This window comes from Varroa destructor, unplaced genomic scaffold (assembly GCF_002443255.2).
Source record: "Varroa destructor unplaced genomic scaffold, Vdes_3.0 BEIS01000005.1, whole genome shotgun sequence".
NCBI classification, from domain to species: domain Eukaryota; kingdom Metazoa; phylum Arthropoda; class Arachnida; order Mesostigmata; family Varroidae; genus Varroa; species Varroa destructor.
In genome coordinates, this window is record NW_019211458.1 from 22,341,886 (window position 1) to 22,357,294 (window position 15,409).

The 15,409-nt window shown below is 38.2% G+C and overlaps 1 protein-coding gene across 4 annotated transcripts in view; it reads left to right on the top strand.

Annotated features, from left to right (window-relative positions):
* Nucleotides 1-3,183: 3,183 nt before the first annotated feature.
* Nucleotides 3,184-15,409, top strand: part of LOC111251143 (uncharacterized) — a 15,286-nt gene continuing 3,060 nt past the window's right edge. Inside the window, exons 1-5 of one of the 4 annotated variants that reach the window (XM_022807461.2) lie at nt 3,196-3,540; nt 4,353-4,474; nt 5,101-5,193; nt 5,678-5,993; nt 7,199-8,044. In XM_022807461.2, the coding sequence (XP_022663196.1) occupies nt 3,480-3,540; nt 4,353-4,474; nt 5,101-5,193; nt 5,678-5,993; nt 7,199-7,557 (951 nt within the window). In that variant the 5' untranslated portion in view covers nt 3,196-3,479 and the 3' untranslated portion in view covers nt 7,558-8,044. Of the gene's footprint in view, nt 3,549-4,352; nt 4,475-5,100; nt 5,194-5,677; nt 5,994-7,198; nt 8,045-10,361; nt 10,765-15,409 lie in introns of those variants that run through there. The other 3 variants (XM_022807463.2, XM_022807462.2, XM_022807464.2) reach the window with 3 other exon arrangements.

Genomic DNA, 15,409 nt, shown 5'->3' on the forward strand with positions numbered 1-15,409 from the left:
TATTTGTACCTGTTTACAGTAGTTCTCACAATGTTCGCGCAATAAACTTGTTTAATTGTATAGCTAGGTGTGGTGAAAATGGACTATTTTAATAAGCCGCTCATCGAGAGACTGTATCTGCTGTTATTATGGTTGAACGCAAACTGACATAACTGTCTAATAAAGATAGAAGTTCGTTGATATCATATATACTTGTGTACTTATTTCTAATAGCTTAAGTAAGAGTTACAAAGCTTGTCATAGACTAAAAGCAATTTTGTCCATTGATGATATTTTTTAGAAAAACCCTCCCACTGCGTACCTGCCCCGATGCGTTATATTATGATTTTAAATAATATAATGAGACAACGTAGTTAACGCGGCAAAATATTCTGAAACCAGTCAAATGCGCTAAAGGCTGGTCGTTAGTTTTTTTGTCTTTGAATAGCCCACGCCAAAGGCCTGTTGTACGCGTCGTGGTTTCAATGCGCTTTAAATATATACACGATAGAAAAAATGTGCATCAGTATTTATGCTGAACAGATGTAGCTACGCAGTAAACTTACGTTAAGAGATCAGACGATTTCAAAATGCCCTATGGTATAATATTGCATTGGTTTTCAAGTAAGTTCGTCTATCGTGACAATGATGCACGTAAGGTATATGAACACATTTAACTAATATAATTAGGTTTAATACGGTTTCCACGAGATGAATGGGCAATTTACGTGAACATTAGTGCAGTAAACATCTGTTGGGCTCGATACATAAGAACTCTAATTATCTAAATAAATAATTGAAAATTTGCGTGCTGTATTGTCATTAAGTATTAGTTCGGACGGCTGGCCTTTGTAAGCACAAAACGAAGTGTGTCTTCACCCGGTTTCAAATCGAATTCATGTTAAGTACAATATATAACAGTACAAGCAAGAATCGGTTGCCAAATATTGTGGGAAAATGGAAGTTTTTGCCGTTACGTTGTGTAATAAAGTTTAGTTTGCTAAGATCTACGCGACCCTAACTATCACAATCCTATAGGAGCTTGCCCACACAATTTCGCTTTGCGTAAAGACGAAGACTACCTGTTCCGGTGATGATTGAGTGATGAGAACTACAGGAGATACACGTCTTAGTTTGGCTGATCCCTATCTTAAAATCTACAAATATTAGAAACATGTTCGAATCCAAAAGTACGGGGAGCTACGTCACACTTATTGGAGGCGCAAACTACAGAAATAACGGTACGATAACTTTAGCTTTAGATGTTGGCGTAAACATTGACACGCCAAACGCGCCACTGTGGAAGACATTATCTACCGGACAATACAATGTACGATAACACAGTGCTAGACGACTGGCTCTCATGAGACAATGGAAAGTTCAGCCTCGTCGACTTCAATAATGGACCGGCCAGCCTATTTGTACGGTACTGAGTGGGCTACATATACAACGTAAAATCTGTAGGAACGGTGTTGGAGAATTCGATTGGATGGATGCATAGATGTGTTTCGTGGGGCGACTTGTGAACAAGATTTAGTAGAGTAGACTTATTGCTGTTGATTAAGTTTGTTTGATATTGGAACTTGACAGTTACCCGTTTTAAGTACAACGTGTTGCCGCGATGTTAGCAGCGGACATCCGCATGCATAACACGTTACCTTGTAAAGCCTCCCAACCCTTGAACTTAACAAAATCAGACACACGAAGCACTTTGAGCGAAGCCGGTGCCGGATTTCCGGTAAATGAGAAACTCGTACTGTTGTAGCGGCTTACCTGCAACTGGGAATCTGAGTTTACAGCAATTTGAGTGCCAAGTTCATTGATCGCAGGAGCAACTACTGCTAGCATCGAACCGTAACGTCAATTTTCTGGCATACCTGCCTTAGCACCAGGTGCTGCATTTGCATTTAAATAACGTTAGGATTGCACGTCTTTCGTACTTTATTGTGCAAGGTAAAAACAACCTTACGTTATTCCCAACAACTTCGATGAATAAAAGCTTATTCAGTTCACCCACATATATCCAGATGCATACTATAACGAAACCGGTGTTTCGAACTAACTGAATGAAAATGCCCGTAGAAGTGTTTGATAACTATTGTTTGGAAATAAATCATGAGCGTAGCATTTTGCCTCGCTGAGTGTAAAGCTTTTATTATAGCAGTATAGGAGTGCATAATGTGAACCCAATTTAACGTGGTTTTTAAACTGAACAACTCGAACTTTAACATTTTAAAACTTGAATTCACCTATAATTATAGACACATTATTTTGTCTAGTGTCGCCGACCGCCAAAAGCTTCAAATACTATCGACTTATATTTATTTAATATTATAACCATACTATAACCATACTATAAACTTATATCTATTTATCTTTGCTAATCAAGTAGAGACTTAGATTATAACGTAAATTTTAAAGCACTGGACTCGACATCCTGGAGAATTATTTCTCGTAGTTTAACGGTTCAGCATTGCTTAACTGTGATAAAGCTAACAGACCTAACAAGAAATAATTGGACCGAAAATAAGCTAAAAGAGAGGGCCATTCAAAGCGATTGTTTAATTTGTAATACAAAAGATTTGCCTAGACGAATGCAGAAAGAATAGCACAGTAAAAAAACGTTAGAAATTCTGAAGTAATTTAAGGTTTAAGGAGCTGGTAACATATCAGTATATATATATATATATATATATATATATATATATATATATATATTGATGCAAATGAAAACTTCTGTTAATTTTACAATCATCTCTTTATGTAATTAGGAAGTCTAAGCAAAGTGATCCATCATTACTTCCTCCTGACGACTTGGTTTGTATGTTATATCTAGCGCTGATTTTCACGCAATTTCTTTTCACAGTTCCACGCAAGTTTCTTTTCATCGTTTCACATCCTATGTGTGGTCGAATGAAAATCCGCAACTTCGGTCAATTCTACGTCAATTGCTAAAAATGTGGTCCCTTTCATTGTTTTTGTTGACCCTTAAGGCTCTTTTTAGAAAGAAATTCTAGTGGATCGAACGTGTTTAGGGGGCGTGATCTCATCCACTGATACACAAGTTGTTTCTCACTATAACGAACTTCCTCAATGCTGCACTCAAGCTAAAAAAATAACTCTTAGTGACAGCGCTAGCCACAAGGCTCCTAACCGCTTTATTAAATCTTTTTCATTGTAGAGCATGAAAGACTGGGTTTCTAAATGTTGTCAACTACGCTTTGACCGCAAACGTGCGAACCGTGCTTCACCTTGCAATGCTTATTAAATGCATCGAGCAAACGCACGCACACGGCTCACGTGGTCAGTGCTCGTCGCCCGCCCCCTTATCGTGCTTTGCACGTCACGAAAACGCCTGAGCACAGTATCACCATGGCATGTCCTAGGATCTTGCCTATATTCAGTTCGAGTTGGAAATCAACCTTATAAGGACAAATTGCGTTCGGTTACATACAAAAACCTTAATCGCTTGCCTTGTCCTACGATTCGCTACCGTAAGGATGGACAGCCAGGAATATAGCGGTGTGTCAGGCTCATTTGAGTCCTACGCCTCAGGAAACAGTAAGTCGGTAATAGAAATAATCTGCTAAAATTTAGACCACAACCTTCGACCTTAGCCTAAGCTTGCAATAATGACCTATTGACTAGTGGATATCAAATGATACATGATCGCGCATTGAGGCATGAATGAAGTATATAACATCGCACTAAGTCACTGATAGCTCCAGCAAGAAACGATAATTATAAGGTGTTCAAACACAATATGAAAACCATTCGTTCCATTGATGGTATCTTCCCAAAGAAAACCATTGGCGCAAAAAAAAAACATGCGTACAGTTGGCTGGTGCATTGGTATGGCACTTCCATGGATCAGAGTTTAGTTTTTTGCGAAGGCTTTATAAGTTCGTGTTGAGTTCTTAGTGCTAATATATGCTCACTTAACTAACAATAAGTTGTTGGCATGACTTGTCCTTTGGGTGCCTACAAGTAAGAGCTCAGTGGTTAAGTAAACTGATGCCGGAATATGTAATCATTACGAAAATATTGTATCAAACACTCCGAAGAACATGCATTATTAGATACATGTACATGATCCCATCACGGTAGCATTTAATTTGGTTATGTTCAATTTCTAGACGTTTCATCTATTACAACGATCCGCTCCGATTCCGTGTTAACTAATTATAATAACCATGGTTTATATGGAAATTATAAGGGACGTATACTTACAACAACTCTTAATACGGTCTATATTATATTCTGGCCTGATTGATCTAAATCAAATTGATTACTCTAAAATAGTTGATTTATTAAAATACTGAGACGGCTTGCTTTTGAAATAAAACTGACTAAGGACAGATTCCATCCTGCAGATTATAGCGAATTTCAAGGGCCACTCGATCACCTGCGTCCTGACCTTTTGTCAAAGAGTTATCGAAAAAGGTGTAACGGACGGCGTTATTCTTTAGCAAATGACCATGATGCCCATGATAAGGTATGAACAAATATATCAAACCGTATTTATTTTTCGTATTCAATGGTCATTTTGATTCGGAATGCTCATTTATAGCAACCCTTCGGGTGAGTACGTCCGGCCTCATTGGCTATAAGACGACTGAAATGCCCGCATTTGCATATATACATGTATTTGGTAGTTATTTTTCGATTCTGCTGAAGTTTAGTACAAAAATGTAAGTATTAGATTTGAACTTTATCGTTCGGCATAGAGATATCATTATTATTATTGTTAAAATTATACTGTTATCATTATCCAATCAAGGGTTCCAAAGATTTTTGTAATTGGACGGTCACATTTTCGAGCAATCAGTAAATAATCTTTTTTCGAAACCAAAATAATCCGTAGACACATACGACGATTTTCCGTCACAACGATTTCCTTAATTTTTTCTAAAATTCACGCTTATAGACGGAGTAAGAAAATTTTATTTACCCACGTCCTACTAACCTGCATTACGTGACAGATTGTCCAATTCACTGTACAAGAAAAGGTCGATGGTGATGACGTATATGTAATCTTATATTATTGTAACAGATAGTAACATAACATGGTAGGGAAAATATGTAAATGAGCAGATATTTCTAGTAACGATTGTTTTTCAGAGGCCGGCCATCATCGAGTCTTCCAATGGGACAAAAATGATACACAACGGATTCAAAAAAACCTGGAGACTCATTAATCCAATGGAGGTTACGGTATGTCCGTATTTAAAGAACGTTTGAAATAGGTTCTTGTTTTCGTTCTTTTCGAGATTTCGCCTGAGACACTTTTATACCCGAACGAAGAAACATCGAGTCGTAGGGTTCGACTCCAGAACCTTGTTTGCTATGCCAGAAGTTGTGCAAAACGTCTGTATATATACCCGACCATAAGTAGCCTCATATTGAATCAACGTACGTATAGGTTAACGGCGTCAATTTGACTCAATAAGTTTACGGTCATATAAGGAATAAGCCCAAAGGTCAAGCAACTCGATGTTTTGATAAACACGTTTAGTGGTTTCTTTTGCAAAGTAAACCTATTTATTACGCATTTAGGTGATCTAATTATTTTGAGGGTACAGCTAACCCCCACCATAACATATTATACTTTTATGTAGAACAACAGCAGTGTTGTAGCCTTTTACGTATCGTATACCTGCTAGACTTAACGTGACTGCGTGGCATCCTTCCTGTATAGGTACTTGGCCTTATCCGACGCAACGTCAATACAGTCCACGATATGGTAGTGGTCACGTGTGCGGAAATCGACGACGACGGCGTGCTCCACCTGGCCAATTTTCTTGGCGAGGAAATTCCCAAAAATCAACTCCGCGAATCTTTGAAACCTCTTGCGGTTCAGCAGGTCAACGAAGGACAGCTTGTCTGCATTCGAGGCGAACGTGGAGTGCTTGCCTGCGTGGTGACCTCTATATCTAGCCCAAGAGGCAATCGACATCAAGATCGCTACGAACTGCAAGTGCTTAACCGGGGGTGCGATGGACAAATTGTAGCAGGTACTAAGCACATTATATACTCGGTCTTCACACTGTTTTCGCGAAAACACTGTGGCTTGGTGTAGCTCGTAATGCTGCTGGTTACGATGAGCCACAAATTTTACCAAACCCTAATCCCGAGGCAGAACAAAAAGCAATGTGTTTTTTGCAGAAAAAAGAGATGCAATACTACAACAAAATAAGCATTATGGTGCTTGTTCAGAAATGAAGGTTATCTTTGCAGAGCCCTTAGAATCAGCTATGATGTTATATGCTCAAGTGCGTGTACAAGTATTTTATGCGATGTAAGAAACGAGTAGTCAAAACAAGTGGTCGAAATTATCCTTAACCTATTATCATTTTGGAGCAATTTATTGACTGATATAGGGGCAAATCAGTAGTGGTTCTATTACATTTCACATCTGTCACGTTTATTTTTGAGTACACTCAGATTCAAATAGGATTTATTTCTCTATTTTTGGTTATTATAATTCTATACTAAATTAAATACTAGAAGTTTACATTTGGGTTGTTTTTTAACATCTTGTAGTATTCTAGTTTATTCTAGCTTTTAGCGTCTGTGGATTTTTGATGTGTCGACTATGTGTGATTGATAAACTCACAAATTGCTATGAAGCCATGGTTTCAAAATATTATATTACGTATAAATGTGGTTAACGAGAGCTATTCTTAGCTGATTTTGTACTTTCGAATCATTTTTGCCCCCGTATTTCTTACCTATTACTACTATTATTATATAATATAATCGTTTTTGAACGTGTTTAGATATGGACTTCACTAATAACCTGCTATTGTTCTTGAATAGTTACTAATTAGCCAATATCGGTTATAGGCATGATTTTTTTATTCGTAATGATCGTCGTCACCTGCACCGATCTTTCTTTCTTTAACCACGTTGCCATAGTCTTATTTCTACATTGAAAAAGGAGACCTTGAATGAGAGTTAAAGCATGATGATCAGTGGGATTTGGATTATTCTTAATATAGATCATTCAAGTGAAGCCTATGATTTATGAAGTATCTAGGATATTTGACATGTATAATATCCAGAACCATGTTTCATCCCTATATCTATCTGAATCCGATATCATGTATTTTATTGGGTTCACTATTGTGATCTTATTACAATCACGCTAATGCATTTTATCTGTTCATATTGATGATAACAATGAACACGCCTTGCTATTTCTGCTGATCCTCGTCAGGTACTGTTACAATGAAACGTCGCGAAGTATACGAGATGCCAGGACTATTTTTGGTCCGTCCGTTGAATCCGATTGAAACAGTTCCTGCGCCACTTGAGGCTGCTCGCTTCGTCCATGACATGACTGTCTTAACTTTAGCGCAAACATATTTCTTTACCATCCTATTTCAAGGGGGAGAAAAGCTTACGAACCATCCAGGACAGGCTGCAAGTACGTCAGGCAAATCGCCTAACGGCAGACCTGAGATTAAAGTCTCGCACCAATTGTTGCTGGTAGACACACCGATGTTCGGTTTTCTCATCCCGCTCAGCGGACTTACACCTGACCGGGTCGCCAAATGCAACCGCTACTTAAACTAATTAGTCGTATGGATAACGTGCGACTTTAAACATTTGCCATAAGGAATAGTGGGAAGCTCTGCTGCCGGCTCAAAACTATTCACGTTCTTTCTATTAGATTTTATCAATAACATCATTATAATCCTTTACTTTTACGAAAATATTTGGCGATCAGGACGGACGAGTGTATGGGACAGGTGACACCTCATGAAGGGTTCCGTGATCTGAAATAGCTTGACAATGGATATCATCGTACATGACAAGGATACCTGTCATGAGTTTTTAAACAACTCCATTAGGCTCATTATGCTGATGTATTGGAAGAATTATACATTACGCTGTAATAGGTCAATAAGTAAAAGGTTAAAAAACTAATTGTAAATTTAGATAGAATGAGCCAGTTAAAAAAATATGTTATTTAAAAGAAAAAAAATCCATTAATAAAGTCAGTCAGTTATACACGCCTTTGGTTACCAAAGGACACTATGAATCGTCTGACATAAAAAGGTATACGAATTTTTATTTGTACCGCAGACCATGTAAACGCGAATTTTAACGTCAAATGGCCGTACGAATAACCATCCGTGGAAATTTTAGAAAATAATTGATTATTAACTCTCCAAAGTTGTCATACAATGAAAGATGTCGTTGAGTTATAACCGAGCGGACACATTAACTATATTACGGACGGTAGGTAGTGACAAGAAGTTCCGAAGCACAGATTAAACCCGGTGGCTTACAACGGAAGTGCCTCAGTGAATTAGTGATATTAACTTCAGTTGTAAACATTCGAATCAGTAAGAAAGGCAGATTTTGTGCGGCGAGACCCATAGAAAATTGCGCCTGGTGCAGTGCAATGTTCTAATAGTCAGTATTTTGCTCTCAGTTGCTAACCTAAACCTAAAATGACTTTGTAAACGTGATGAAATTGAATCAAGTAAACAACTGAAGATTCTATTGCGAGCGAATCCACATTTCTGAATGTTCCGTTAAAGCAATGAGGATTCATGAAGACTCGCTGTTCTTATTTACAGGTGCCAAATTGATCGTTTATTAGTACCATCATATGCTGCCTGGTACCTCGATCAAACAATCCAGAATACTTTATAAGCGCTATTTTAGTTGCAACGGTAGTCCAAACCCGACTGCGAACAACGGCATCTGTACTTAAGTGCACCTATAGGTTCGCAGTATCATCCGTAGTAGCTAAATTAAGCATATACCTACTTACACCATTTAAAGCAAGAGACAATTCTCTAATATCGTATCGGTATACAAAGCATCCACATTTTCATTTACGTTATTTAGAAGAGTTGAGCAGGAAGTCATTGTCGTCAATGTACCTGTTTCCAAGCTTTGTAACTCCAGCTGCAAATATTTCTAAACGAACCTCTTCTAAAAGACAATGTTTTCCATTTTCGCGGTAATGTTCATGCTCGCTCGAAAGGTTTGTGGCAGCATTGTCTGAACGATTAGTAAATAAATTAGCCTTTGAACTATTTTTTTGACACTTTGTGCCAGTCTTTTATTTCGTTTGTCAACGTGAAATATCTGAATTGTTGAGACCTCTCTTTTACTCTAAGACCTGCTTGCTTGATCGGTTCGCAACCGTATCTGCGACCCATGAGATATTATCTTTTGCAGCTACTTTGAGATTTCAAAATTCGGTACTACTTTTTTTGCAAAAAGGGACAACAATTCATGATTTGAACCATTGAACTTGAGTAGATGCGTGTAAAAAAATATCAAACATTTTCAATCCCTGAAATTGAATAAAATAATTAAAGGATCAAAATAAAAAGCAATGACAGCATATAAAATATAAACAAAAGTTATTATACACATAAGAAATATGTGGCGAAAATTTGGCAGAAGTGGCTCTGGCTTCTGTGTTCTTCGTAGCCGAAAGTTCACTTCTCCCAATAACAGATTCACCTCGTACTGTAAGCCAACTTTTGTCCCACCGATATGGTAGGACCGTAATTTAAGAGAAAGGGCTCTCCTGCGGTGTTAACAGTTTAATCTCTCTGATACCAAAACTCGTTTACCTCTAACAATAGACGCAAAAGCCACCAATTACATGACAGTAAATAAAAATAAAGATTGTTTGAATGAACTGATAGGGAAACGAGCCTCGATATCGCAGATTTTTCCAAACGGCTTTCCGTTTTCTCACTGAAATTAGCCTCGCAAAGCCATTTCACGGTACACGTCAATACTAAACTCCCTTCATTTTTTAAAAGATAAGTAGCTCGCTTCTGCTTGTCATTATTGACTGATGCTCTATTTCATTTCTTATTATCAAGCCCATAAGCCTCAAACTTGACGTGGCTCTGAGTCAACAGAAGCGTTTCAACTTCATTTAAAGCAGAAAACCATAGATCGCGAATTCTAATAATAGTCGTACAGGAGAAGAGTAGCTGCCGACAACGAACGGGCAAGGGAACACTGGAAAAATATTAATTGTCAAAGACTTAGATCAACAAGGAGCAAGCAAAACGAATTGTTATCGCATCGAAGTTATTTTAGCTGAAGCACAATTTTGATTCGATAAACAGACGATTTGCTAGGATATCTACTAAGGATACTACTAGGATACATAGGATTCTGCAAAACATCAGTTCCTTTTCTTTCTAGCGATTGTACATATATGTAATGCTTGTTGCGTATTTGACCATGTAAATTCTTAGACAAATTCAAGTGTAGTAACTTATTTTTTGTTAGGCAAAAATTGGTAGTCTTTTCTACGCTTTGTGGGCGGGCAAAACAGTTGTATATTTCCGGCCTATCATATTTTACGCCTAATGTTTGTGTTTAATTGATAGGCGGGAGGAAAGGTGTCGGTCTCAGGCAGGACCACCCTAAGCGACATAACTGCTTCAGCTGAACAGTAGGAGCTCAAACGCGTTTGATGATTCTATTAGAATTACGACGCCAGTACGTCTGAGCAGCTGTAGACGATTGAAACATGGGATCTACAGCGTCGTAAAGTGTGTGAGCTGGCTTTAGCCTTACTTCGAAAAGCTTTCACGAGTTGGCCTAATCATGCAGTGGTACTTGTATAACATAATAATAATAAAAATAACTAGTAAGGTAATTATAATCATAATATTAAATAATACTTTTATCTACATCGCCTACAGCCCGTAACATACCGCAGTTTGGTCTTTTTGTTTACTAAGTGCTAATAAATGGTTCACAAAGCATAGTGCTGGTGCATATATCAAATCTATGAATGAATATAGTTAACCATTATTAGTTTTTGTGAATACAAGTTTCCTGATGGGTAGCTCATGATTAAACTTTAGACATAAAATACACACATATGGTTCGGCCACGAAAAACACTTACTCAAGTACACAAATGAGAATTTCCAATGGAGGCTAAGTAGCGCATTTATAGTACTGCACATGTACAGGATTTTAAAGATGCGCAGCTAGACTTTGTAATTACTAATCTTTGCTTATCATATAGGCAGGAATTTCGCCACTTCATGGATAGCATTACATACTAGGCAGGAATTCATATTCTAGCCAATGATAAATTTCACTCTATTGAGAGTCATGGCTCTTCACTCATAGCACAATTTACTACGAGTCTTAAAACGTTGTTCTTAAAGAGGTAATTGTGCCATTTATCGGTGCAAAAATTCAGCACCTTTGTTAAGAGCACGGTACAGTCAGGCACAAACGCACATAGAACTACATGAGGTACCGGTTTCAATAATTTGTTGACTTCAATTGACAATTACGGCGCAGGTGTGTCAGCAGATCTTTTTTTTAAATCGTGTAACTATATACGATTTTTAACGAAACTACCTGTTACACGTATAGCGATCACTCAATGAAACATTAAATGTCCAACTTATAGTATATAGTATACAACTATATATATATATACTATATATATATATATATATATAATATATATATATATATAGCAAGTATGAATCACTATTGCTGTATATATATATATATATATATATATATATAGCAATAGTGATCCATACTATTGGTTGGCCTAATTGGTACAACCATAATATTCGAATGAAAGAGAAGAGCACAACTTGAGACAAAATCCGAATGAACAGAAACTCGAAAGAAAGAAAAGAGCCCAACTCGAAACCTTTCACAATCAACTTTTCACTTTTTTTTTTATTTACTAACAAGAATCTTATCACAGAAGGGTCTTGACAGATCGTTCCCTGGTCTAACCATCCTTCCGTCGACCAATCATTGTTTTCAATGTCTTCCTCAGTTTCTAAGACCTCACCGTTAGCAACAACGGGACATTACGGCCTGTCTGCCCGAATGTATCGAGGTGATCCAGCAAATGTTTTCCCAGGGCCGAAAAATTATTTCGGACCCTGCTTTTCGTTCCGGATAAATTGTTCTACCGTCAGGTTCATTAAAGCCGACACGTCTCGAGAGCACCTCACTGCTCGGTGACAGCAACTACAGCTGTGTCGTCAGCGGTCACTTCAGCATCGGCGGATGTCGGGCTTACCGATGCGGCGATGGTATTGGAACGAGGTACGAACACCGGCGCGTCGGGGTTAAGCGCAAGTTTTGGTGCGTCTGGATTCAGGGCCAATTTTGGTGGCGACCTGGCATTCACGGGGTTCATATTGATATCGTTATCCTTCATACCGTCTGCCGGGAATTGCACGTCACAGCTCAGGGCAATCGGAAGCGTCGCGTTACCGGTTTCGAGCGATAACAGCTGATGGACGCACGAACGTCGTCGACAAAGAAAGATGCCGGCGGCCCGGGGATTGGCAGCTAGTAACGCAGACGAACAAGGACACATCGCCCGCCGTCTATCCATCCATTCCTTATACTGGCTTTCCTGATCCTTGTGACTTTCGTGAGAGGTTGACCTGGGAGGCAACTGCATTGAATGGACATGCCTATGCGAGCCATGCATCTCGTTGGCGTAACCACATTGTTCCAAGCTTTCCAAGCTAGAGCCACCGGGACCGTATAAAGTGCTTCTGTACGACGAAGTATGACTGAACAGGGGCAGATCGGAATCCACGGCATAGTGTCCGTATGACGGTGACACGTGCGGCTGGTGAGCTTGGTGACACGAATGCTGGTGAACGTACGATCCAAAGAGGCCGTCCCTCGATAGCGACAGTCGTTCGAGCAGATCGTTGTAGCCGGCGTTACGCACCCGGTTGCTGGATACGCTGTGGCTGGTCATATGAGACAGGTTACTTAGTTGGAGAATTGAGCGAAGTCTAGCCGAAGGAACCGCCGTTTCGGTGGGAGCCTTGATGAGGTTACGAAGAGGACGGTCGGATTCGATCCCAAGATCACCTGCATCGCGTCGCCGAAATAACTCGACGCAACTGTGTTGGCCTAGACTATTCTCCCAGATGGCCATGATGTTAAGAACCTATTGATGATTGATACTGTCGTGTGTTCTTGGACAAATAGTGGAGATTAACACAGCGAACGACTTCGTTGGCATCTCAGAATTAGATAGCCAATTTCGCTACAAGAATCTGCACACGTTAAATCGTCGTGACTGTGGCGGGAATATAGGTACAATTAGAAAACCTTGTTACTGCCGCCGCACTACAAGATACGATAAGTATTACTACGACGATAATTTAATTTATGATACGTGAATTGCTTCGATTATAGATTTATGCCTACTAAGCAAGCAACATGCGAAGTTTAAGCCCTAGTAGCGCCATGCAGAACAATACAACACAATCTTCAAAATGTTTTTAAAATAACTATATGGGAAATGATTTTTGATCTTAATATTTTTTTCCGTTTTCGTTTATTATGACAACATAAAGCGCTAAAAATTTCTAGCTCAAAATTACTAAAGGTTTAAGGTAAGCGCAGATTTTACGTTACGCTGCTGCGAGCCAAAATCGATCAGCAGTTGGTCGAGTTTCTACCTGCATGGCAAAACAAAAGCTTTTCATACAAGAATGTATAAAGAAGAGAGTTCCTTCAGTGCTGAGATTGCATTTGTTCTACGTTTTACATTTGACTTGACGACCAGCATTACTGAACTTAATCGGGGCTTCAATGAACAACTAATCGATATATATGTCGTAAAATCTAACCAAATTGTGATGATACAATATTTCGAATATCACGGTGAAGTTGTGGCAATTTAGAATCTAGATAACCTCGAACGAAGTATCGCATGTAACACTGGCTATACCAGTACACAGATATTAGGGACAGGATATTTAATGAAAAAATAAAAAAATTCTTTGGTTTCATTGTAGCGGTCCGCTAGCAAAGTTGGTGGTGTCTAAAAGGCAACCTCTTAACTAACAGCTAGACGACCTAGCCTTTCCATCTTAATGCACTCGGTAGAGCTACAATTTCTTTTTTGCAAGGTTACACTAATATTGTAATAACAACTCAACATATACTAAATGATACATATGATTAAACGGAAGAACAAGTAATACTGTATAATTTATAAAAAACTGCATGTAGATCTCAACTTTCATCAAAACGATTCCCAAAATCAGGTTGTTAGTTTAAGCAAAACTACAACTTAAGCGACGAAAATATCAGCCTAATATCAGTGCTGAAGCTTGTCTGAAGTGATACCATCAATACTTTCTTGAAACTCAATATCTGAGATATTACGAGGAACACTTGATTGTCGTTCGAAAGCGTACCACGAGTTCTGAAGCCACAAAATACTTAATGGACATTGTCAATTCAGGTATTTAATGTTGTTATTATTATTTAAATTATACCCACAGACTCGTGAATTCGCAGTAAATAATGCGGCACTTGATAACTACGCAACGTCCCATCCAATCATATCCTAAATAATCAAGGAGCGCAATCTTATTTTTTTCCAAATCGGTCACGGTCGTTTTTAAGCAAAAAAAAACTAACCGTTGGGTACCATTCAACTCGTAGGTGACCGCTTCAGTGCTCAGATGAGTGCTTGACAAAATCAATACAACTTGCATGTGATATCTTCGAGAGCTTGTTTTTTTGCTCCAAGTCAGGATTTCTGTGTGTGCGTTAAGCACTCAGATGCGTTCGTCGTAAAAGGCTCCATAATTACAGATTTACTTATTTAGGTGGCTATTGTATTGTATAAAAGATTGATGTGAAGCGTATATAGGGATACGGAGGGAGTAAAAATCTAAAGGGGTTTCTATAGATACTAAAGGTGAGTAAAGGCTTGACCTTCGTCGCAACTGCACTAAAAATATGCCTAAGAATAGCTCTATCCGTTCACGGATCTGCAGATTTAAAGATTGCACTGGTAGCTTACGCATTTACATTGTCACAGATAAACAGGGCGATATTATGCAACATATATATTAGTAAAGAGGTAATATAGCATGTATCCATCTGTTCGTTTGACAACGAGGTATAAATTTGAATTTTCCTCTAAAAGTGTTTCCTAGAAGCTGTTGGTACCGTTTTACCATGTTTAAAGATCGTCTTTAAGTCTCTAAGTCGTCTTTTTAATAATAATAATTATTATTATTATATAAATATATATTTATTAATAATTTTATTATAAATAACGACTAATCTAATATCAAGCAATATTTTTTTAGCGGTACAATGATGTGTTTGAACAGAAAGTACGACAGGACGATGATACATCCGAGTATCTCCACGTACTAAAGTACCCGTAAATGTACATTTATAGACCTAATAGACATATCGCAAGGTCATGGTAAACCAGCTTTTCGGTTTTTCATAGTAATTGTTACTTACATTGCTAAGTAGCACTAGTTTTTGCTTTACACTATGACGATTGCTGACTTTATCTTTTGTACATTTTAAATTCTTTGCTGACCAATGTTTTCGTTTTACCATAAAGGGAAAACGAGCAAAAAATGTACTCTTTCTCTACATAT